Source organism: Trachurus japonicus, chromosome 24 (assembly GCF_045865225.1).
Source record: "Trachurus japonicus isolate A0001 chromosome 24, Traja_1.0".
In the NCBI taxonomy this organism is placed as follows: domain Eukaryota; kingdom Metazoa; phylum Chordata; class Actinopteri; order Carangiformes; family Carangidae; genus Trachurus; species Trachurus japonicus.
In genome coordinates this window covers 16,294,459-16,319,894 of record NC_140930.1, presented here as the reverse complement: position 1 = coordinate 16,319,894, position 25,436 = coordinate 16,294,459, and the positions used below count along the sequence as shown (strand labels likewise).

Here is a 25,436-nt window from a genome sequence, read left to right as displayed (position 1 = left end):
GCGCCCACATGCATGCAGGAGATTTCAAAAACATCCGACCAAAACAAACCGAAGCCGAAGCAAGTCGATCCTGTTCAACAAGGCTCAGACGACCGAGTTATGAAATGGCAATTATCAATTTGCAGGATGAAGAAAACAACATAGGCACACATGTTCTGTCTCAAAAGTCAAGTTTGGCTGGCTACAATCCTTCCTCCCACTCTCCATTTCTTGAGAAATCCTGTTCTGGCCAGACATATGGTTGGAGATGACAGAGATTCCCAGTGGGAACAGTCCATGAGCAGACACATGCTTTCCCCTTCATTCCTCACACTGACTGAAAGCACGCTCTCATTACAAAGCTCCAAGATGTTTTAATCACCATGCACATGCCTCAACTGCACTGAACTTTTCACCACAGCCAGAAGATAAGAATGAACCCTGTCCTGATATTACACCACCTCTTGATCGCCACTCAAGTCTGTGTCAACAGTGATAGATTACATGGGTCATTGCAGCAGAATTAATTAATCAAGCTTTGCCATTTTCGTGCCCCCGTGCCCTGAAGGAACCCTGAAAGGAAACCTCAGCTGTAGGTAAAGCGACTCTATGCATCCATGTGTGTGCAAACATCCATGTGTGTGCAAACACTCATGTGTGTGCGTAGATAACTGAGATTCCTCCCATTCTCCAGTGGCATTTGCTCACGGGGAATCCGCCACAGCTGACCCACCCGACCACCACCACCGCCACCTTGTCAAGTGATACCTCACATGCTCACTTTATGCATGTCCACTGTAACACAGCGTGTGAAAGCAAAAGTGTTGCAGATGCCTGTGAGAGACTCACAGAGGCTGAGAGGGAAAGGGTTAAAAGGAAAAGAAAAGATAACCTGGCTGTTTTCTTAGGATTTTGGATTTACTGAGAGCGTGAACGGGTGAGTGGGTGCTTAGTCCACATTTCAGAGAAGAGAGTCTGTCTACGAGAGAGTGATGCTGGATCTGACAGTGGTCCACACATATAATGAAGAAATGTGGGCAGAGTGATGGGGGGGGGGGGCTGGACAAGGGATGATTTGTGGGCTATTGACGAGGGCAGCGGAGGGGGGAGAGGGATAAAACATCTGGAGTTTGGTAAAAGAAAACTTTCATCTATAAGAGAATTTCAATGCAAGAGGATGAAATCAGCTCATCTGACCTAGATAAACATATGGGTCTGGTGTGTGTTAGCATTCCAAGCAATCCAATAATCTTTAAATAAATTCTCACTCTAAAAATATCCACGAAAATTCACTTCACAAATGAATTACCAAGCATTATAACCATCTAGTTTCATAAAGTTTGCATTTGAGACAAACAGTGGTGCAGCAGCTGATGTAACAGTTACTCCACCCTGGATGTGAAGGAGGCCAACTCCCCAATTTGACTTGAACAATAGCAACAATAGTCAATACAAAAAAAAACCATACAAAACACCCAAGCAAGAAAGTGCTGGACTTTTTGTGTATTTACAATCCAATGCGTACGTGTGTCGTTTTCTGTTCCGAGTCCAAGAGGCTGTCAGTTCTATCAAGATGGCTACTCCCACTGTACAGCTGAAATATGTCAGACCTCAGTGAGGAAAACTGTGATACATGTCACTTCTGTTTCAATACTTTGTGTGACTCAAAATGGAGGTTCAGAGAAAATGTCATGGGATAAAACTGTAGCAGACACTTCTAAAAGCTATCACTATGAGATAGAGGCTGCTGTGTTGTTCCACCATCAAAACACACATTACTGCTGCTATTGCATCACATAGATGACCATTTCAGTAATGTGTGATAGGGTTTGTACTAATCCATTACCAAGTGGTGTACACAATTTTCAGTCAACATCAGTAACCTGAGAGGAGAGGAGATGAAATTCAAAATGTAAAAAAATAGCAAATATCCCATCTCTCATGAACACAAATATCATAGAGAATATCATTAGCTTTATCATTGAAATATGGATATATTCTCTATATACTCAGAAAAGGGAATATGGCTGCAAACATGAGAAGGAAAACAGCAAGAAGGCCCAGCAGCCTTTTCTCACTTAATCAATTAGCCATGGCATTCCTCACATTCTTACAACTGCAGTGGTTTGTCTATACAGACATTTACCCAGCCAATATAAAGTATAGGCTCAATTTATTAAAGAGGCAAGGTGGTGGACTGTATTAACTATACACTCTGCATCTTAAATGTCCAATGTAAATATATGTCTGTCACTGTAGTTGATGTACACCAAAGTTATCTACTCCGCTACAGTGACCAGTTTGACCAGTTTACTCTCCACCAGTACCACTGTTAGGCTTCGACTGATACTTGATGATATTTTGATAATTTTCCAGGTATATGCAATGCTTTTGACAGTTTCCCATAAAATGTTGTCATAAATTGATCAAATTAAATTGGATATAAATACACTTCGCTCACATAGTTGGAGGCTTGATTGAATAGTTGGAGGGTTGATTGAAACCTTAAAGGAAATTATAATGTGTTTGCCTTAAGATTGAAGCAGTGTAGTTGTGTATTCTTAGCTTGGTCACATAACAAAATTAATCAGAATTGTCATCCACCAAATTCCACTAGAAGGGTCAGTGCTCGCTTTTGCATTTCATAACAATAAATACCTTGAATAATACAAAGTATGTGGGCTCCAGTAAAGTTATTAAAAAATTCCACAGCCAGCATGCAAGTTACTGATAACTTGGGTCCCCTTGCATGCTTAGGAATCACTGCCAAGACACACTGCTAATCTCTCAATCAGGTTACACTCAATTCATGTTTTCCACATCATAGATGTTTCAAAGAAAGTGCTTGTTTACTCTTACTAACTGGACAGAAAGACATTCCAGAAAAGCTAAAAGCTATTAGCCCTGGGCCTAACATGTTTGTTCTGGTCTATCGTTTGGACTCACATTCCTGACAGTCCTGTTCATCATACTGGGGCTCGGTTACGAACAGGTTGAATGGCGGTGTACATGGCATTAACCATTGTTACAGGGCCGGCCTTGTGACTAACCCATTCTCTAGGGGGAAGAACAATGATAACAGTTTACAATAGAGCCATGCATCTGATGTAATGCTAGAATGTCAGGACTATGATCACTTTCACTCGCTACGCAACCTCAGGACGGGAGCGGCAGGTTGAAATTGTCACCTAATGGCTTGTATTGTGTCGCATTGTGCTAATGTTACGTCAAGAAGTGAACCAATAGAATTGTCCAAATTCACCTTTGAGTAATGAATACACCAGCATACAACCAACCAGCCACAGATTGCGTGTCTAACAGTCCCCACACAACTCATCATAAAAGCAAGCCTAAGTAATTGATCCTTTGCTCCACCCAGCCCTCAATCCATCCAGTTCCAATGGCTCCAGCAATAAAGATTTCATCAACCCCATCTTTTTTTTCCTGGACTGGTACGTAAGAGCCATTTGTCTGCCAACCAGTCACTGGAAACTCAGCAGAAGCAGTAAGATAAAAGATGTTGGAAATGACAAAATGTGGAAAAAGACAAAGTGAAGACAGCTGGGTGAAAAAAAAAACAAAGGGTGTTGGCATGTGCCATGTTGCATCATTCATCTAAAGTAAGTCAGAAAATGATGGAGGGTGGTGTATAATGGAGAATTCCATTAAACAAAGATCCAGTACATGTCTGACTAAAAGATGTCCATGGCAGCCACTGGGGGAAGACTGTCGAGGAAGGTGAGGCCAAGGGCCACAGCCCAACCCTTTTAGAGGGCTTCCTGAGGATATCCGTGGCTTGGACAGAACTGTGCTCTGCCATCCCAGCAGAGGAAACTTGCCAGATCTCTGACTGACCTCAATAATGAGACCAGTCAGGGAGGGGGAGCAAAGGAGAAGTGAGCTTAGCCGACTGGGCAACAATAGACAAAATTAGGCTATGATAGACTCTGTTAGAACATTACTGGCAAATATGAAGTGGCCTGGATAATCACGGGTTGGCAGAAAAGAAGTGAAGCATATGCTGCCATCCTGTAGGAGGATGGTTTCATCAAACCATGCGTTTCCTAGACACAATCAATAATCATGTCTCGAGAGCAGTATCCAATCCTTAGGTTTAGACATGAAGCACTGTCTAGTACATAATCAGTGTTTTCAAAATGGACAAACTACCACCCACACTGCATGAAACACCACAAAACTGTTCAAACAGACAAGGATTGCCTGCAGGCTAATAAAATATTTCCACAAGGCCTCGACTCAAGACGACCTTTTTAAGCAAAAAAAAAACGGGATGAGAGGGTTCTTTCAGAGAAACTGTCAGCTGTCCAGGTTTGTGATCAGATCATCTTATGCTGGGAGGGGCCACAGTGAGAAGGTTGAATGCCGCCTGAAAATCTGCTCTATGGCTATCCTTCTACATTGTACAGAGAAATAAAAGACAGTTATTCCAGATATAAGGGAAGTTCACAGACTCATAGAACATTTGCCAAAGGAAGTGCAATGGAGAGGAACTGGACTCTATCTGAGATCTGAAAGTCTGTGCAGATGCATGCCTCAAAAAATATTGTACTTAAAGGCTGAGAGAGAATTCTCTGTTTCCATTCAGGCATTTTTACTGTGGCTCATTTAACACAGTCGGTACAGCGGGTTCGGATGTGAGGGGAAAAGCCTCATGTCTGCAGTAGTGGGACAGAACTATTAGCAAATCCCCATTCAGACGTCTGTAAATCCAGCCGCTTAAAACCGCTATAGCTTCTGCGCCATATAGTCCTCAACTGCTTCAGACTCTTAATTAGCTGAAGGGCTATTTACTCGGCTTCAACCGCAAATAAATGACTGGCTCACTTAGGTATTCTTATTAAACACATTCCACAACAGCCTGCTGTGTATGGTTAACCTCAAAGACAGAGGCCCCTCAGAAAAAACACTACACACTCAAGAGCCCTTTGATTTACAGTAACAACATGCTAAAACCTATTTTGGGGGGTGTAAATGCAGATCACTTCATACAGACCAACTGTTTGCCACTGGCTGTTTTAATGCTCATCGGTGCTATCACTTGAAGTTGAAGAGTAGTTCAAGAGTTTGACACACCAAACATAACACAAAGCAGAAGAATAGTATAGTAAGCATGGTGACCAGATCTTTATCAGGATGGATGTCTATCTGCACAAGTATGTAGGCCTGCTCTCACGTGTGGGGAGCCAATACTAAACACATTTGCAACAGTGAGTTAAGTTGGGTCAACAGGCTCGGGGCAAACTGAAGTTTAAAGGGTTTCCATATAGGCTCCCAAGAAAAACAAAAGCCATTGAAAGTCATAGGCCAGTGGATATATAGCAGATCCGTTTTGTTTCAAGGGAGGTATGGTGTCCATTGTGCACAGAGAATTCAAGGTACTGGGTGCTTATAGCAGCCTGACCACATTGTTAAGGTTCACATCACTGTAAAGGGAAATCTAAGAGGGGACCCTAATCACAAGTAAAGAAATACGGCAAAGAAATTAACTGATGTTTGACATGTTGTCAGAAACCATTCACATGAGTGATGTCTGCATGCAATGATCGCCAGAAGTCCATTCACTTTCAGAGAATGGCAACAGACAGAAAATCATCCATTACCATGGTTGTCAACCAGTTAGTTCTAGTATGAAAAACTGACCTGTTGAACTTTGGAGTTTAACCAAGACGAGTGAACAGATCAAGTTCTCCACTTTCACACCTCTACTCTTTCTGTGACGGTTTTTGTGAAGAAATTGAGATGGTCACAGCTATCTGAACCTTCCCAAGACTCGAGCCATAAACTTGTAAAGTGATACAGAGCATGGAATAAGATTCAGGGAAAGATGAGATCAGTGATTTTGAAATAATGTGAAAGAGCGCCATGTCTACTGAGATGATATCTACTGATTACAAAACAACTTTTCAGAGTAGTCATGGTTGTTTATTGGCAAGATGTTTAGCTACTCAGTGAGTGTTACATTTAGTCAAAGCTCTAACTACAGATTAACATCTATCTATTTTACTTATTTCTTAGTGAATTGTATCTATATAAAGATGGCTGTGATTGACCTCAAATGGAGTAGAAATGGCTGTATGTGATCATATTTGTTAAAGACAAACAAGTTTGTTGCCGATGTGTGTGCGTCTTTTAGCCTGAGGGGGGAAATGTCAAAGATGAGCACAGTTTGCAGACATTTGTTTCTGAAGCAATAAATCTGGGTAAATTGCCCGGCTGGGAGCCAGGTCTCCCATCCTGTGTAAGAAGGCAGTGTCCTCTCTATCTGTCTCTCTCTCTCTCTCTCTCTCTCTCTCTCTCTCTCTCTCTCTCACACACACACACGCACTCGCACGCTCCCCCATTTACACACCATTCACATCTTCAGTGCCAGACCAAACCAAATTAACACCTCTTCTTTGAGCAGACTGGAAGTGACTGCAACACATTTGGTCAGCAGATCAATCAGACCCCATGGCCTGTAAAATCAAGGCTGCTTCAGCTGCCAAACAAAAGAGCAGTGTTGCACAAATGTGTGTGCTGTTACAATACACAGCATCTCCAAAGTCACAAGCAGGATCACACATGTAAGGCAAGGTAAATCACACCCTCAGTTCACAAAGAAAGCAGTCAGACTTACGTAATTAATATGCAAATTAGCTACATGTTAATCTTTTACCCTGATCAGGCAGATTAATCTGGGATTTGTGATCTAAAAGCCCTTCAAGTGAACTTTGGAAAGTTCAAAGCATCAATTAAGTTTTGTGCTTTTGTTATCCGGCCTATTAAAAACAACAAATCTCCTCATGTGGAGGCTTTAGCAACAAAATCATATGCAGCTTGGAGAGATATCCAAGTCCGTGGCCTACCAGTAAAACTTTGATGGCCCCTTCCAATGGAAACAAACAGTATGGATGTAGCTACACTAAATGCAGAGCAGCTACAGAGAGCATGGCAGCAATCTTCTCTTTACATACCATATTGTCACTCGAATCCTTTTCTCATTGAGGTCCAACCGACTCAGTAGCAGTCAACAGCCAACCCACCTGAACCCCCGGCCACATGCACAGTGCTGCAGGATCTGAACCCTGCTTCTATAGGGGCGCACTCGTGAGTGTTGTTTTGATGGGTGATTTGCATGCACCGTGTAGTTGGCTACACAATCACTCAATCGGCAAATCAGTGTCAACTTTGAGGATGAGAGGTGAAAACTCTCGGTTAGTTGTGAGCCTATGATGTCAGTCTATCACCGTGTCACCCCTCCCCCCCAAATAAACTTACCAGCATCCCCATAACGTCCGTCCACAGTTGGGAAAAACTGTCGGACGCGGCGGCGCTGTCTGCCTGGGGCTCATCGGAAAGCGTACCGGTCCCCTGATCACCTTCCATAATGTTTGACTAATTTGTGTTCAGTCAGACCAGTCTGGTGAAAAAGTTTGAATCCAAGCCCACAGGCAGGGCCCCGATCACCCGCAGTAAATGAGTTGTTGGTGCCAAGGCTGCTCCTAGACAAAGTTGCCCTTGACGCACCGGTGAAATGCTCCAACATTGCTTGGCACGATCCAAAGTTTACTGCGTAAATTGGGTCCTGACATGTTTACGAAGCTCCCACAAACAAGTCGTGCGTTGAATCCAAATACTAATGCATAAAGCTCAAATGAAAACCAAGCGGCCTTGAGTTGTGTGTAGACCTGCAACAGGTCATTCGTCTGAAAACTACCGAGCGGGGTGTTCCCTGCTTCAAGTCCGCACTGCACGGATCCGTGCCCCGGGCACAAACCAAACACTAACACCGGGGGAAGAAGTCGTTGAAGTCAAATAAAAGTTTCCAGAAAGTTATTAAAATCCTTTGATGAGTGACGAAAAACTGTCTAAATCGGTAAAACGAGCAAACATAAGCTTATCTCTATTAAGTATTTCGAGTGAGAGGACGCCCGGAGCACAGAGAAAATCCTCCAAACACTGCGCCTCCCCCCTCTTTTCACCCGCCGCCTTTCTCTCTTTCTCTCTCTCTAGTTCTCCCTCACACACACTCCTCCCAACGAAACATTACGGCAGTGAAAAAAAACAAAACACTTGTCCTGTGTCAAGAGCACAATGGTCAGAAATTAACTCACTTTACTGACGAATCGTCCATATAAGGAGTTAATCATCAGACTAACATTTTATTGAGTAATCTAATAAACTTTGACCATAGGACATTTTGTGTTCTGATTATTATGGGGATTTTCTACACATTTGTGGCTTTGAAGTGGCCACATTCATTTTAATGAGGGTTTTTTATTACATCTTTTCTTTCTCACAGGTCTGAACTGTGAGTTTAAATTAAAAGTACATAAAGGTCATTTAAACTTGTTTTTTTGTTTTTTTTCAACAGGCCAGAAAAACTTTTATCTCATGCTGACATGCTTTCCACCAATACGTCTCTCCGGCCTGCAGCGTTGAATAGAGACTGTGAACAAAGCACATTCTCCACACAATTGTATGGTAAAACAGAAAAGCGCATGGGAAAAATGTTTTTCAGGGGGGTGACGCATACTGTGCCTCACGTCAGGCAGATATGTGGACAGAAAAAATGCTGGACAGTAACACACACACAACAACAAAAATCACCAAGCTTTGACTGTAAATACTTAATCTGAATTTGTTTTGCTTTTGTTTCATGATCGTTTCTCACACACGCACATGACACAAACAAAAGCAGGACAGCAGCAACAGCATGTCGTCTGTGCTGCGGATCTCATTTAAATACAAGCGGGATGAAGTGAAACACATCATGTACAAGCATGAAATTGCACAGCTATCTTGTCTGATCAGCCGTTTGTTATGCTCCACCAGCAGGCCACTCTATTGTAGCGAAGAAGTCCTGAGACTGTCTCTGGCTCTCCCTGTTGTTGTCAGAAGCACATTTTCTCAGAGCTGCAGCAGCTGCCAGGTCTTGTGACAGATGCCAGAAGGACCAGAGATAGAGAGAGACAGAGCGAGAGAGAGAGAGAGAGCAAGAGAAAGTAAAATTGAACATGTTAAATCACAGTTCCTCCCTCAGCTCTGTCGCTCTCCTTGTGGTTTCAAGCCAATCTAAAATGCTGCTACACCTGCTGTTTACCAGATCAGTCTACAACACCACACACCCACACATCAGAACATGCACTTAAAAGTAACATACGTGCAAGAAAAAGAGCAGAACCAGAAAGAAATGTGAACTCCACATTCCGATCTGTAACCATGTAAAACGTGATCGGTTACACAATAATCCCCAGAGCTGCAGTTTCACCTGTGGTGCAAGCAGATATTTGATAGGAGGCCTCCCGTGGATTACCCTCCCACACACGCCCCACTGATGTATTTGCATTTTTTATCTAACTTGGAATGTACATGATTGATGTGCGTACAATTCTATTTTATTAGTTTATTACAAAGATGTTTATTCTTAAGATAAGAGGAGCTGGAATCTACACCCAAGCCAGTAGCTGTGTCAGCTCTGAGCTTCATGCCAAAACTTAAGGATGATACAGTACTGGTATGTTGTTTAGTAAATATAATGTTTACCTTTATAGCTAAGTGTATAAGCATGTTGACATTCACCAGAGTCATTTTTCAGCCACTGAACAGGAAATATTTCTGTCTGGACCACAGTGGTAGATTCACCACTTGCAGCCGCACTGCTAACAATTTACAACTTTATAGTTTGGTCTCCTGGCAGCTGCACAGTTTTACTCCTCTTCATTGGCGTCATTATATTATATACAATATCAAAAGTGTGTGTAGGTGCAGAATGACTTTTACAGGCCTGGGATGAGCGGCAGCTGCTCAACAGTATCCTGCTTACAGTCTAAACACACAGAACACACATGCTCACACAAGAGCAGCCTTGTCGGCCGTGGAGTCGACAGCTCGGGGGTCTGCACTACTGACCTCGCATCTGTAACCCCGCGGCGACCAGAGCAGCAAGTGGTAGGACTCCTCCTGTACGTGTGTGTTTGTGTGTGTGTCCATACTGCCATGACATCATTGCAATGTCCATCAGTCTCCCTGTTTCTACAGAATTTTGACCATATTGTGTTTTGTGGGGGTGTTGGAAGTCATCTCATTCACACTCGCAAACACACACACACATATACCCCCACTTCTCTATTCGCACAAACACTCTTCCTGCCAAAACCCCCCTCCCTTACGCAAATACAAGACAGAGTGACCCCACCTGGAGCGCCTCAAACAGAGGGGTCAAACTGTTAATCAGGAGAGGAGGAAGCCTGTTGACTCAGTGCACACTCATCAAACACTACTGGTGTGTGTGTGTGTAGACGCCAGTTTTCCCCTTCTCTCTTCACACTAACTACTAATCAAGGTGTCACGTTGCCAGACAAGGGGAAACAAAAGTCGCATGCTTGTTATTTCACCAGATGCTCGCTGCCAAATTAATACATGCACGAGGTTCCACTCCTTTGATCAAATTTTTTTGGAAAAGATTCCAACTGGAACATTTGGTCAGAAATGAGGATGAAATGTGGGGCACATGAACATGGAGAGGATTGTGCCTGCAACCAATTCACAGTGTCAATAAATTTATCCTGAGAGTGGGATCTGAGAGCAAAACTTATTTCATGGTTCTAAAATAAAATTACATGAGGGGGTCCTCTCATGAAAAGGATGATGTCATGAATATAAATTCTGCACATACATGTTACTTTGAACAAAGTCTTGACATCAATCAGGATCTAGTCCGAGACTTCAGTCTTTCAAGTATAGTAGTTATCTTGACACTCGCACTTTCTTTCATCTATATTCTTTCATCTCCTCTCGTATCTATTATTCTATCTATTATTAATAGTTTCGTTGTCTTATCAAGCACACTACTTCTCTTGTTCTTGGATTCCTCTGGGATAGGGCGGAGGGGGGGATCACACTGCGTCATCAGGTTTGGGATTTGGGATGGAGCAGAAAAACCTCTGGAGTAACCCAGGCGACAGGAAGAATTTACATCAGACATGCCTCTGCTGAATCAGCCAGGATAGAAGCCTGTAGTTGCTGAATGTCCAACATATACAAAATGTTGCATTTATTATTAGAAACACGCATATTCATATCCGTATTAAGAAGTTCTGTAAAAAGCGACAAATTGACATTGAACTAAATCAGATGTAAATAGATGGATAAGAACTACACAATATAATTTGGCATTAACCAAACTTTACCAGGTGGGAACAGGCTGAATAACCTAACACAGGCAAAGACAGGTTAAAGGTCAATTTCTAGTCCCACCTGCAGAGAAGAGTGCAATATGTCTTCCTGGCATCAGAACAGACACAAAAGGTATTGGAGATACTTTATATCAACAAAGAATCAACCAATATCCTCCCTTGGTCCTTTCATTAACCACCAAAACAAGACTCAGATACAGTTCTGTAGAGTTGGTAGACTTGAATGCACTTGCTCTGAATTCTGGTGTATCATAGTGTGTAATTTCCTACTGCAGGTGACTCAGCGAGATTATCATGAAACAAGGCAGCGTGTCTAAACACACTCATGGGGGTGGTGACACATACAGTAAGTGGAGGGAGGAGAGAATAGAAGGGAGGTGCAGCAGGACAATAAAGGTGTGAGAGAGGAGTTAGAGAATAGAGGATGTGGAAATGTGGCATGGAATTGGTCACTGTGCAAATATGTAAATACAAATTACACATCAGGTTTTATAGGCGCGGAAACAATTAATAATACAGATAAAAATAGATTTTTGGAGTCACTAAGAACGGCCATGACTGAAGTGGTCAGGGGAGAAGATGCAGGAGGTAGAGAGGCACCCGGCAGTCTGAGAAGAAAGTTGAGATAGAGATAGGACAAGAATGCAGATGGCGTAAAAGCAAAGCTGGACCTCCCCTGATAGTGAGAGTGACCCTTCGTGGAGGTCAGTGACCCCAGGCCTTAAAAATAGCCTCTGGGGGAGCCACGATCCACGGTGGCAGCCAGGGGTGATTAACAGCATGGTGGACAGACATCTAGAGCACCACCAACGCACGTAAGGAATGCTTTACACGACCACACAACACTGATAAGCATGTTCGATGAAGCTTGTCAACATGCATCTTCTATCTTTTCCCCCCCATAACTGACATATAACATATTTAAAGAGATTAATGCTACATCTTCACAGTGTTCATTAAACGGTGTAAAGATAATACCAAGTAAAAGGTCAGTATATCCTTTAGGAAACATATATAATCTCTCACCATTGAAGATACAAGTGTGTAGTGTGCAGTCTGATTATCATACCTTCATTTATCACCTTTCTTATAACACTGGTTCATAGAATTCTTCCTCCTTTTTTCCATGCACATACAGGTTTATAGCCGTACCTTAATTGGATGGAGTGTCCTGAACCCTTATCTCTTACTTCTCAGCGTGTGTTCTCTTAGTGAATAATTGGGATCAAGATTTTCACATCATTAATTCCTCTTAGTCGAAGAGTCAAAGGCCTGACAGTCCGCGGGCATTTTCTTTGAACCAATCTGGATGTGAGTGTTTGTTCTCTGTTTTTTTTTTTTTTTTAAATCTCTATGTGCATGTGTGTGCGTTCATCTGTTTAAAAAAAAAAAGTGCGTATGTGGGTGATGAGTAGGCGACCAGGCCAGCCCCAGTGCGCTTCACACGCCGCTGAGTCTTGTGTGGGAGTTATCACACAAGCCCAATTAGCATGACAACTAATTACTGTTTCCTCGCCCACCCCCCTCCCCCCTCCCCCAGCTGCGCAAGCCATTAAATTAAATCAACACAGTGGTGTCTCCACAGAAAACAATGCTTTCAGTGAGTAATAATGAACGCCTGGCGCTTGCCTGTTTGTGTTCTTTAGGTATTACTTTTCATATGGGTGGTCAACCATGTCTTTTGAAAGCTGAGGGAATGTTAGCCCTTCAGATTTCAACACAAGAATTACCTCTGGGCTATGGAGAGAGAAGAGAGGAAGGGAGATGAAGAGGAAAACAATTGAGAGTGTGTGAAATAAACACAGGAATTGATTTGCATAAGCAACAACAACTGAGAGCAACAAAACATGGATACAGAAAAGAAGTTGGCGGTTTGACTGCTGCGCTTCTTACACAGTTTGTGCGGCGTTCAGTATGTCAGCAAAACAATGTCTAAGCATGCTAATTGCGTATCCCTTCGTCTACAGAATGAAGCACAACATCCAGTGAGGGTATTGGAGAAATGCAGGAATTCAAGGCCAAGAAGAAATTAACAATATTTTCAAGTCACTGAGGTTAATTGAGGATAAGGGCAGATTGAGGAGGGTCTCAAGGTCTGGAGCAACGCAACCTCTCTGTCACTCACAGACTAAACATTTTCATTGGAAACTCTCTCCAGTGTTCACCTTTCACATTCTTTATCTGGAATTTAAGAGAGTTTGACATTTAATTCAAGACTTTTGTATGTGTTGGCTTGCCTGTATTCGATTGCCTGCTCTCAACCCCAAATGGCATGTACCTGTACGAACAGTAAATGACACCATGCCTCACGCAGACACAAGCATTTCCGAGTAGTATTTACGAGTGGTGACCCATGCGTTTTAATGTGGTGGTAACTACAGGTTCCTTTCATGTGCTTTGTCTAGAAAAGAAAAAAAAATGCTATTATAAAAACAAGGCATACTTCTGCTAAGCCCTGGATTGCCAGATTCTCCATGCAGTGTATGCCTCCATGGCCATGTGGTAGGTGATTATGTTACACTATTGTGTGTGTGAGTGTGTGAACTCCGAGATTCCAGGGTGTTTTAATCAGGCGCGACTGAAAGGACAGATGTTGGTTTTGGATGTAAGTGAGCTTCCAAAGGTGTGAGCAGCATTGTGTGAAAGGCCAGAGTCCTTTAACTGAGCAGACAGTGGTTTTGAGCTTGGTAAATATTTGCAGGCAGGGAGGCTTGTATGACAGAGACAAAGGACCAAAGAGGAACAACATATTTTTTAAATGCTTTTCACGGGAATGTTTAAAAAGAAAATTCGGACATGATAGGAAATATACAGTATATACTGTATATATGATTATCCACAGGTGCACACAGAGGAGATGTGTGCAGATGGAGGTCATGAGTGTGGGCTGACAGCTGTGTTGGTGTCAGGGTGGCAGTGCCAGGCTGACAGCTTCTCCAGTGTGTCATACATTCTGCTGGTCAGCTCACTCTGTGTAATGGAGCTCTGCACTGTGCCAGACCTGTTTTACAATACAGAAACAGCTCACGCGAGTGTGGCCCACAATCACCCGTTTTATCAATGCCAGACAGATCACAAACAAAGTCCTCCCCGAGGAGAACTACTGTTAGTTTCAACTTGAGTAAAACGTGTGGCAATCAAGAAGGCACATCTGTAGAAAAGCACTTTGAATGACTAAAACAACCTGCAGATATCGTCCTCTTAGCCTGGTTAGATAACACTTGCAATCAAGCTGTTTGAGATTAGATTTCTGCCACAAAAAAAAACTGTTTTGTTTCATTGGTCTCCTGCTTATCAGCTGCTTCCCTGTGTTTGTGTTTTGTTATTTTTTCTTCCACTTTCCCCAACTCTCTCAAAATTCTGCTTCCTCTCTCTTGTGTCCCTCTGTCTGAGACTCAGGCAGTAAAATGGGACATCCTGGTGCCCCCTGCTGATGTCAAATATACTTACAGGCCACAGAACACAGACTCTCCCTGTCCACGCAGGACATAGGCCTGTCTATTAAATCCTTATGCACATCCTGTTATGCCAAGTCAGCTGCCCTGCCATATGTTAGCCTCTGAGCTAGATACAGTAAAAAATAGGCTCGGCCGAGATGTTATTAATGACCATGTGTGCTGCGAGCACACTACATAATTATCCTCTGCAGTTTCATCCTGAGCTCAGTTTTATAGTACTCTCTACAGCTTTATAGGACACAAACACACACTGAAGAACACAGGCATGCACACACAATCAAGCTTGCATACTCACTCACGCATGCAGTGAGGAGGCCTTACTGTACAGTTCCAGTGCTAACAAGACAGTAGCCAATGGGGCATGATAAAAATTTTATAGTCCCATCTCCGCTTTGTTTCCCTCTTCCCTCTAAACACTCTCACCTGTTGTCTCAGCCAATGTCGAGTAACAGAAGAGAGAAGGATAACAGATGTTGGTCCGACATGAAAGTATTTCACTCACAAGCAGATTTTGGCGCAGTGAAGACTCTTTTGTGCAAGAGTTGGTTCTTTGGAATCTGGACAATTGTAATTAAAAGTTAGGAATGGTTGGGATTTTTTTTTTCCTTTCACCTTGATATGTGGAAACAAGAATCAGAACAAATAACTCTCAGTTCCTACTGAGGCAGAGGAAGACAGAGAGGCTCTTGTGGAGTGTGGTGTGAGAGGGAATCCAGTTCTGGAGATGCCACATTATCCCTGGCACACAAACATAAACAGACACAGATACAGATACACAGAACACACTCAGCAGCCATGCACTCACTGACACACAGTTATGAGCTGTACGTCCATCTACACTGCAAATTAAATCTAAAAATATCTCAAACCTACATTTATCATCTTTTTGAAAAAAGTTCACACAGTGAGGCATGTATCATGAGCATTTACAGCCTCGCTTTCCCAGTAGATTTATATCAGATTTCTCACAGGAAAGGCTGCAGACATGTCTGACATTTGGTTATGTATTAGATGTTATAATAAGTTATTCCTCAGCCAGCCCCAGGCTGCTCTGTGGTACCGCCTGCTATAATCACTGTCAGTACTCACACTGCCATCATATATCTCACATACTACCCGCAACACATTATCTGTCATGCATAGTTGGCCATTTGCACATTTGATGCAAATAAACGCCCATGTTAAAATACATGCTGACATGCAAAATTAAAAAAAAAAAAAATAGAAAAAACCCAGATCCTTTTCTGACTCACATCAGTGGCTGAATATCAAAACCTCAGTGTAGAGAGATTTTCACCACTAACAGATTATACTACTGAATTCCAACACTCAGTGCTGCTAGGAGCTCCACCAGTCTGTTGTTAAAGATATTGGAGTGCATTGGGCCAGCACCAGAGGTAAATACTTTCCCCATATTATAATTCAATTTCAAGAGCCAAAGACGGAAAATTGACCCGATTTTGTGCCTGTTTCACAAACATAACCACTCACGGTACAAACCTCTACCATCGACCTCAGCTGCTCACGACCTAAGAAAATGTCCCAGTTCCACCGATTGTCAAATAATTCAAACACTGCAAACATTCCCTTAACACTCAGAATTCAGTCTCCCTTTACTTCATTGTTGGAGCCACAAATTCCTTGGCAAAGAGCCTATCTGTCCACTGAAGTGCCTAGAAAACCAGCCTCAGATTTCCTGCTCATGTGGACACATAACGTTTTTAGTAAGAATGGATTATATTTACATTTTCAAGCTGGAAAATCACAAGTTCTCTGGGCAAGCTGTCAGCAGTTGCTTCAATGGATGTACTTTAAATTAGCTGTAAAATGCACCTCTGTTCCTCAGGTACCACAGAGAAAATAGTTGACCTGCTCTGTGCAACTGGCTCCAAACTTTTAACTGTGGTCTGACAGCGTGTACTGTACAGTATGTGGTTTTGGCAGAGCGCGTTATATAAGACCTCCCTACTGACACCATTAGTTTGGTCCAAAGTTTAATGTTGACCACAGCACATTCAGCCCCTTTCACTTTTCCTTCATCATAATTGATCCTTTTGTGTTTCCTCTCTCCGCTGTCTGTTTTTTTTATTGCTTTCTGAGATCACAGTGGGAAAAGTCATTCTCAGCTTGTCATTGGATTTTCCTTTGGAAATCTTTCATCAAAAGACAAAAAGAAATGACTGGTTATTTGATTTTTACTTTAAATTACAAAAAATAAAGTTGAAATACAAAACTTTTTTTCTTAATTCATGGTCAAAAAGTGATGAGTGCATTTATATTGATGTGATTTTTCGCATATTTCGCATAACAACAAATCAAATCAAATTGTCAACCTTCTTCCTCTTGTTATCCAAAGTCTAAAGCTATTGAAAACAAAAATCTAATTTTCATTTTGTCATTTCAATGATTCGTTTCTAATAAGAGAACGTTTGGGGATTCTGACCAATATTTGGTGTGGGTTAACATTCACATTAAGAAATATTGGAAGGACATACAGTAAGCTAGATAGCCACTGCACCAGTGTCTCATTCCTCCAAATAAATGCTCTGGTCACTGTGTGTGTGTAGCACAGTCTCAATCCATCTCTGTCTGTCCATCCGTCTTTCTGGCTGTCTACACGAAACGCAACCACACAACACACAAACATAGTGCAAGCTCAGCTCAACCACTGAAGCCCTCCACTTTCACAGGAATTTCCCCCGATTTTAGCCCAGAGGATCCTGCTTACACTGGCAAAATATGAACCCAGTGGCAACGTGGAGCCACAAAAACACAAAACAAAACAAAACTTGTATACTTTCCTAATTACTTAAACAAGTTCACATGGCGATGTACAAGGCTCTGGTCAAACTGGTGGATTCTGTTCTGAAACGAATAAAACTGCTCATATGAAGTAGAGAGACATTTCAATGAGGGAACTGTTCCTCTTGTTAATCCCCCACGGTCCATTAAAGTCTTTGAGTCTGTAAGTTAAGGAGAAATACTTGAAAGTTATTGTATTCACCCTGCAAGTAATGTAGATTAATGTGCCTCTGTTCCTCGTGTAGTCGGCCAAATTCAACAAAGTTTCAACAGAGCAAAGTAGAATAAAGGACTGGGTATCAAATCAAGTTTATGTACGGTTACTAGATTATTACTTTTTTCATTCAAGCCAAACTTCCTTCACTTCAAATGATGTGAAGATGCTCTGCAAGTTGCAAGAACCTTGTTTGGATAAAATGGGCTAAAACTTGTAAAATGTGGATTCAAATAAGCGATTATGGTCAAAAAAATAAGTAAATAATGCTATTTGATGTTAAGTCTCAGTTACATCAGGTCATTTTTTAGCCAATCTGAGTTATAACTACAACCTTTCCATAAACATCTGCAATCATTCATTTGAAAATGTAGCAGCTACCTATGTGAAACATTTTATCCATAACAGATGACCCTTGTTGCAATTCTGTGTTGTAATTGGCTGACTTCGAACCTGTGAGCTGGTAAAAGGGCTTAGAGGTTACCATGGCAACATTCCGATGCTTGGCATAAGCCCTGGTGATGGTTGCTCCAGCCTGACGAGACCTCATTACGAGCCGGTAGGGAGCCCTGTCTGAAATCTCTGGTCCAGAGGGTCGGTCACAACCAATTAACACACCTTTCTGACTGACTCTGTGTGACTCGGCCCCTCTGTCGCTCTCTTCAGCCCATGTCCCCATAGATCAGCGTATCACCCGTGCCAAAATGCGAACACGCAACAACAAACAAGCAAACAAACAAACAAACAACGCCACATCCGTGCTGATGGATGGAACAAATGGAGCAGTTGGCAGTCATTAGCTTTGTGTGTTTAATCGCTGTCCTTCCAGTCCAGGTTAGAGGCCAGCCAATGCACCAGTAATGAAGCTGCCCACTGTCCCTTCATCCTTCTGGAAGAGCGGAGCTTCTCTGGAGCCAAATCAATTCAGCGGTGACCAGGAGCACTATGAAGGTTAACAGGCCTGCTGAAATTAAACGCAGGTTGAGAAGAATTAACTTTGCAGACGTCTCTGCCTGAGGTAAGGACACAGTCCTAAACAGTGGATTTCATGTTTGACCACGTAGCCTGTGTGAACGTGGGCCTATCTCAAGCCCCTTATGCAATACATATTTTGAAATCAATGAATACTGGTGAATAGTGTTGTATAATAACAAACACAGGTATGTTATAAGGCTGCTGTTGATAAACTGATTAATCACTGAGCATGTCATGTCTGAAAAATAGTTCAAATTGGACTTAATTATTTCTCAAAGTCCAAGTTGATGCCTTCATGTTTTTTTTTGTCAGACTCTCTGTTCTTAACCCAACAGTATACAATGTACAATGCTATAAAACAAAGGAAAAGCAGCAAATCCTCACATTTGAGAAGCCTAATTCATCCTTTTGATTATCAATTATCAGCATTCCTTTGCTTCTTGTAATATTAAGTGCCACTGGGCTGGTTCTACACTTGTGGGCTCGTGTTTGAGGACAACTCAGGGGCTGGGTCGAATCGATCTGGCAGACTGCAAAATGTGGAGATTTACAGTTAGAGAAAATGAGTGGGTAGGGCAGAGATGGTCAGAGGGATGAAGACAAGCTAAAGGTCCCCAGAGAACAAACACACACACACATACACACACACAGTGTTGGCACAGGAGTTATAGCTGCAGGGCTTGGTGCTCAGCCCATGGATGAAAAGATATAAGATAAAAGATGTTCCGTGGTGCAGAGTTGGCATATAGCCCAGAACCAATGTAATATTTACCCTCTGTCTGATTATCCTTCTTATTCTGTTGCTATCACAGCAATATCAGCACGGTATGAATACATGCATGAATCTACTGTAGCTGCAATTCAGTCACACCACTGCCCCAAAAACCTTCATGATACAGTACATTAAAAAATACTGCAATTACTCTCAGCGTGAACTAAAATGGCACTCAAACCATGGCTGCTGCCATTACACGGTCACTGCATTAAACTTGTACATCACAGAAATGCCCCAGTTTCCTTAACATTTTTCCCCTCCTCTCTCTATACTCACATTTTTTTTAATCCTCTCCCTGCCAGAATCTGGAATATATTGAGGGACAGCTGCAAGATGATCTGCTCATGATGATCTCATAGCAGAAAAATATGATCACATATGGCTTGTAAAGCACAGACCTGAGATTTGCAGAACTATTTAAAGCATATCACATCTGAGGGAGGATTCAAAATTGCATCAGATGAACTGGGCAGGGGAATTTTGATGGCTGTGTGTTTTTTTATTTCCTTTGGAGGAATGTGTCTTACCTCTTTGGCTTTCACTCCTCGAGTCTGGGAGGGGAATATGGAGCTTAGCGAATGTACACTGGACTTAATATAATCTAATGAATTCATTGACAGTGTTTCATGTCTCGAATGATGATCAAACACAACATTCAACACTAATCAAGCCACATTTTCTTGGTATGCAAACAAATCTACACTATGCAGCTGCACCTGGTCATATAAAGGACGGGACAGCCGTCTCTGAAATATGATTTAAGCACAAAGACATAATCACTGCTCTTTCAAACCTCTGATCCTAACACAAAAAGCCTGCAGTTACACACACACACACACACACACACACACACACACACACCAACATTTTAACACGGTTCCTGACATGAATATCAATATCAGGTTAAATGTGCTGCAGGAAGAGTCTTTACTCACCTCACAGTGAAGCTCAATGAGATCTACAGGGATAAAGCGGGGGAGAGCCGAGGCACTACAACATCTTCTCATTGCACTGAGTCACTCTGAGATTTTACTGTAGGTGGAATAAACGTTGGCCCAGCTCATCCCGTCTAGTTCCAGGGTTTAGCTCAGTCATAACCCCACAACCAGACTCCTGATTCAGTCTGTTTATGTGCACAAATGACTGGCATCAGACATGCAGGACATGTGGTCGAAACGTGTTTACAGCTGAGGCCTGGAGTTTTTGCAATGATGTCATGGCAAAATGAAAAGGGAGGTAAACTATAGTCACTGTCAGTGAAGCATAAAAGTAGGAAAATAGTTTGGGGAATTGGACATTTTGTTGACAAAGCTACAACATAATGAGACAAAGACATAGAGGCAGGAAGGGGAAGCATGATTGGAAAAAGAGCAGAGAAGACAAGGGGAGGTTACGAGAGTATATCTGATGGGTCCCAGGGGCAGGACAGGGCAGGACAGGGCAAGAGATTTACAGTGTACATCTAGAGCAATAGCTCCCCCTGGGGCAGAGAAGTGATAATACATGGGACTGACTCACATTTACCACCAAGCCCTAAGCTGATATACACTTTTTGGGGGGGAGTGGATGATGAAAATGCAAGATGAAATCTGCAATGTCAGTGTCACTGAACCGTGAATTTGGTGTAAAAGACAGAGAGTCTACACTTGTCCAAACCGCAGACCCACGCGCAAATCTCTCTCTCTCTCTTCTCCCACACTCAGAACACACTCTTGTTTTCACTTCAGCACTTTTATGTGTTTACCAACCTTCACTTTTACAACAGCACATTAAACACCCACCTCTGAGTGAGATGTTAATGGACGGCCAATCCAGAGGAGAAAAATAATTCACCCTATGATTCACTACTGGCTCGCAATACCTCAGCACCTCGTAAGAGTTAACAAATTCACACACAAACAGGTTCACGCACACCACAGCACATATGTCGTTGCAAATGCACACATGTACTCGTCTGTTGTCTAAAAACACACGCATTCCTGATTTGTATCCATGGATGTGGTTGGTGCCTCCGTGATTATTTTTCCATCCATGGCTGGTAGCACAGCTGTCCTAGGAAGAGGCAACCATTCATTTACGGATCGACTGTTGCTTGAATCAGAGGGAAGGACTGGACAGCGCTCTGCCAACCTGGACAGAGGCCACCACTCAGCGCTCCCATGCCAGAGAAGGTCACCACAAGCGTTGTGACTAGTGTGTCAAAAAGCGGGATTTAATGGGTTTAAATATCAGTGAAAATACACCGATGCTAACAACAGACCATAACATGAACATAGATTCCTATGTTGCCCGCTGAAAAAAGCCACAGGGCTCATGTGCCAGAAGCCAAAAGCCTCAAAACCAAAGCTGATGAGAATAACCACTGGCTTTAGTTACAGGAAATACTATAACTACACCCGATTTAAATTACAGCATACAAAACTGACCATTTTAAGCTGTTTCATAACACAGAGGCAGAACTTAAAGTGCACCCATTGAATGCATGGAAACATTGTTTACATTCTCTTTTTGAACCTTAAAGTCATTCAGTCACATGCCTAATAAAGCCATTGTTTCTAAAAAATATGCAGTGCCTACAGTGGGTATTGATTTTTTTTTCTTACTTGTCATAACTGACAGCTTTTAACATGTGGAAAATGTGTGTTATCAAGGGGCGTCATTGTGCATCTGTTTTCCACCCCAGTCATTTAATAGACACGACCAGAATGGCCCACAACAATAAATGGAGGCGCCAAATTAACCTCGGTTGCATATCTGAAATTGAATCTTAACTAGATAGGAAATTCACAAGATAAACCTTAACAGAATGGACATCATCAACTTTGTAAATCTGCTCCGTTCATTCTTTTCCCATTGATATCTCACCCTACGTTTACATTAGAGACTGTTGTGTAAATGTGTGATACATAATCCCTTCTGCATTTGCATGTGCACGTGAATGAGAGAGGGATCCGCTCATCAAAACGCTGCTTTACACTGATCCGAATGATCAAGAGCTCCACAACAAACCTTTACTTTCATCTATAATAATCCTCTAAATATTCCCATTCCCTTTATTCGCCGTATTAGACAATGTGTGTGTGTGGGGGACTGTGCATGTGTGTGTGTCAGAGGTCTTTGTCATGCTGCGCGCTGGTGATTTGTGATGATTCCTGTGAAGGATCATGGGGGGGGGTTCATGGGGGTCAGGGCAGCTTTAGCTGTTAGTGCAGATACCGAGTGTGAGAAAGTCTTGATGGCGAGCGCTGGCTGCAGCTGATATGAGTCTTCTGGGACTTCCCCTCTGCTGAGGTCATCCCCTCACACTCCCAGCACTCGTACATCACATCTGACATCACCAGTGATCCTTTGCCAAGCCGTTGCCATGGGCAACACAAACAGGAAAAAGCATATGTGTGTGTTTATGCCTGATAATAGCTTTATTGGTGTTTTATAGAGTATAGAGTGACGTGCTATACGGTATGTCATCACCGACATGGGTAACGATCCATAAATTTACAAGCATTCTGTTTAAATGTTAGCTCTGTGCCATGAAACTGTTTGAGCTCTGTTTATTCAATACAGACTAACTCCTTAAAAGAATTGTGCAATAAAAAATGTCACTGCAAAGCACAAGATTAACCTCTAAAGCGCTAATCACTGTGTTTGATGTGTGCCTGCATGTGTTCCGGCATCGTGATACGTGTATGTGTGTGTGTGTGTGTGTGTGTGTGTGTGCCCACAGCCTTTCCTGTCTTCCTGCTGTGCCAGTCAATGCTTGGTATCCTGGGAAGTAGGGCGGCAGTGCCAGCAGTAATCAGAGCTCTTTGTATCCACACACACCGTCGGCTTCAAATCAGGAAAATGTTCTCTTTTTTTCACCAGTAATAGCTGTAATCCTCTCATGTGTAACCTGTGACATGCTCAACACTCGGATTTTGCAGGAGATTTGTACCTGGCCTCTGACTTGTTTCAAAATAGATTCAATGAGCTGTTATAGTAATAACAGGGCTACTGAGGATTTCACAGTCAGAGTGAACACAGGAGGGGGAGAAAAAACTGACCGGGGTATAGTGATAATCTTCAGGAATAGAATTGGTGGGTGTGGGCACCATGTACAAAGAATCAGGCATGAATGATGCTGTGTATTAATGTCTACAGGCAGCTACCACATAATATCAAAGAAAAGAATGTATTAATTTAAACACACGCTTCTTAGAAACATCAGGGATCAAAATGGAAAAATTGAGTGAAGACGGTAAGAGTGATTTAATGGTTAGAAAAAAAAACTCAAACCTGAAAATCATGAATCTACTTCACAGACCATGCAGAATAGACTACTGTGGCAGAGATGCAAACACATCACATAACTGAATAGATTCTTAGCAAATCGCAGATCACTTGCAAGGACAACAATATTTTCAATACCGAGCAAAAAATTAACACAATTCTTTGCTCTCTGGAAAGAACAAGCCAATAAGAGATTGCCTGCTTGTAGCTTCATTTATAAGCTTAAAGTTTTGCATAAACTTGTCCTGCATGTCTTAGTTTTAAGACTAACGTGCTGTCTCAGTCATAAACACTTCAACCCACAGCTATGGGTTAATATGTTTGTGTCCATCAGTCTGTCATGACATATGAAATGTATTATATGCCAAATTAGACTGATGTTAGTCATATGTTTAAAAAAAAAACAAGCTTGGACCCATAATATAAATAGCATCTAAATATGTCTCTGTTATGTCTAATAAAGGAATTCCTTTGTGTAATTGGAACCAACTGCAGCAATGAACGGGGGCAAGTCAAAAAGCTCATAAAACTGTTCATGTCGGGACCTGACGCAAGAATATTAATAGCACTGCAGCAGTGCAGCTAAGTCTTTAAAACAAAATGTGATTCGTGCAGTTTTGATACACGACGGTACACTTCTTTGCGCGTATGGTATATGTTGCATCAGCACTGACCAGATTTCCCACTCTGAGTTGCTGCAATCTGTCTTGCAGTTTGTGAACCGAGTTGTGTGCCAAGATAAGAGGGAAAACCAAAACGAGACACAGATAAGCTTAGTGTGCTGCTCCAAGACTCATCTGTCCTGAAATAAAAGAGGCAGAATGAATCAGAGAAGGGCGAAAGAGAAAGATGAGAAAGAGATGAGGGTCAGAAATACCCTTCTGTAGTCCTTGCTCATACATTAAATCCATCTCACAAAGCTGAGAGCACCTGTTCTTCTCAGACGTGTAAAGACATCCACAGATGGTTGCAAACATTCACCCTTGTTTTCTTCCTACTGATTTTCAATTTTGCTTTGCATTATGTCACAATATATGATTTGCATGTGATAAACTTGAATAAATTGCTTATTGCAAAGGTCTAAATGACCTTTAGGCTGGACAATGTGTTATACTCTTCCCCAAATCTATTTCTATTCATTCATGCATCTGTTCCCTCCCACTGTGTTTCTTTGTCATCAGTCGTGTTCTTCGTCCTGCTCCATCTCTGTCAGTTTGTCTATTTGTCATTGTTGGACACAGTGGACTGACATCACTGCTGAGTAAAAAAGCTATTACAGGGAGAAAAACAAACCAGAGCTTTGTAAAACTAGCTCAACACATTTCACTCTCCGGCCTTGTTTGCACGTTCACATACTGCGCCTCTTGTGCCAAATGACACTGGCCCCGGTTGTCAGTCTGCCTAGTGACACACTGTAATGATGTAATGCAAAACATGCTAACATGGCTGACGTCAAAACAGTAAAACTCAAGAAGTATAGAAGAAGATCTCTGTCTTGATGAGTTCTTAAGCCACAACCACATATTATGTTACTCTATAAATGTTTTATATTGAAAAACATACTCACGATGAGAAACTGAGACTGATTATGCACAGGTCATTTACACAAGTATGAGTATTAACACTGTTACAAAGAGAGGCTGTTCAGATTGTAAACCTAGTGACCTCAGTCACACTTGTGCCACCTGCGTTGTAACATCATCGCTGCGAGCTCGTAAACCACACAGAGATGCGGGCTTAGCTCATAACAGCGAGAAACTGTAAAC

General features: G+C 42.2%; 1 protein-coding gene across 8 annotated transcripts in view; it reads right to left on the bottom strand.

Moving 5' to 3' along the window:
- The window catches only part of sash1a (SAM and SH3 domain containing 1a), a 166,680-nt gene that overhangs the window by 42,989 nt on the left and 98,255 nt on the right, over nucleotides 1-25,436 (bottom strand). Inside the window, exon 1 of one of the 8 annotated variants that reach the window (XM_085770864.1) lies at nucleotides 7,258-7,957. The exons of 4 other annotated variants lie outside the window; for them this stretch is intronic. In XM_085770864.1, the coding sequence (XP_085626990.1) occupies nucleotides 7,258-7,365 (108 nt within the window). In that variant the 5' untranslated portion in view covers nucleotides 7,366-7,957. 3 more of the 8 variants (XM_085770867.1, XM_085770865.1, XM_085770868.1) reach the window with 3 other exon arrangements.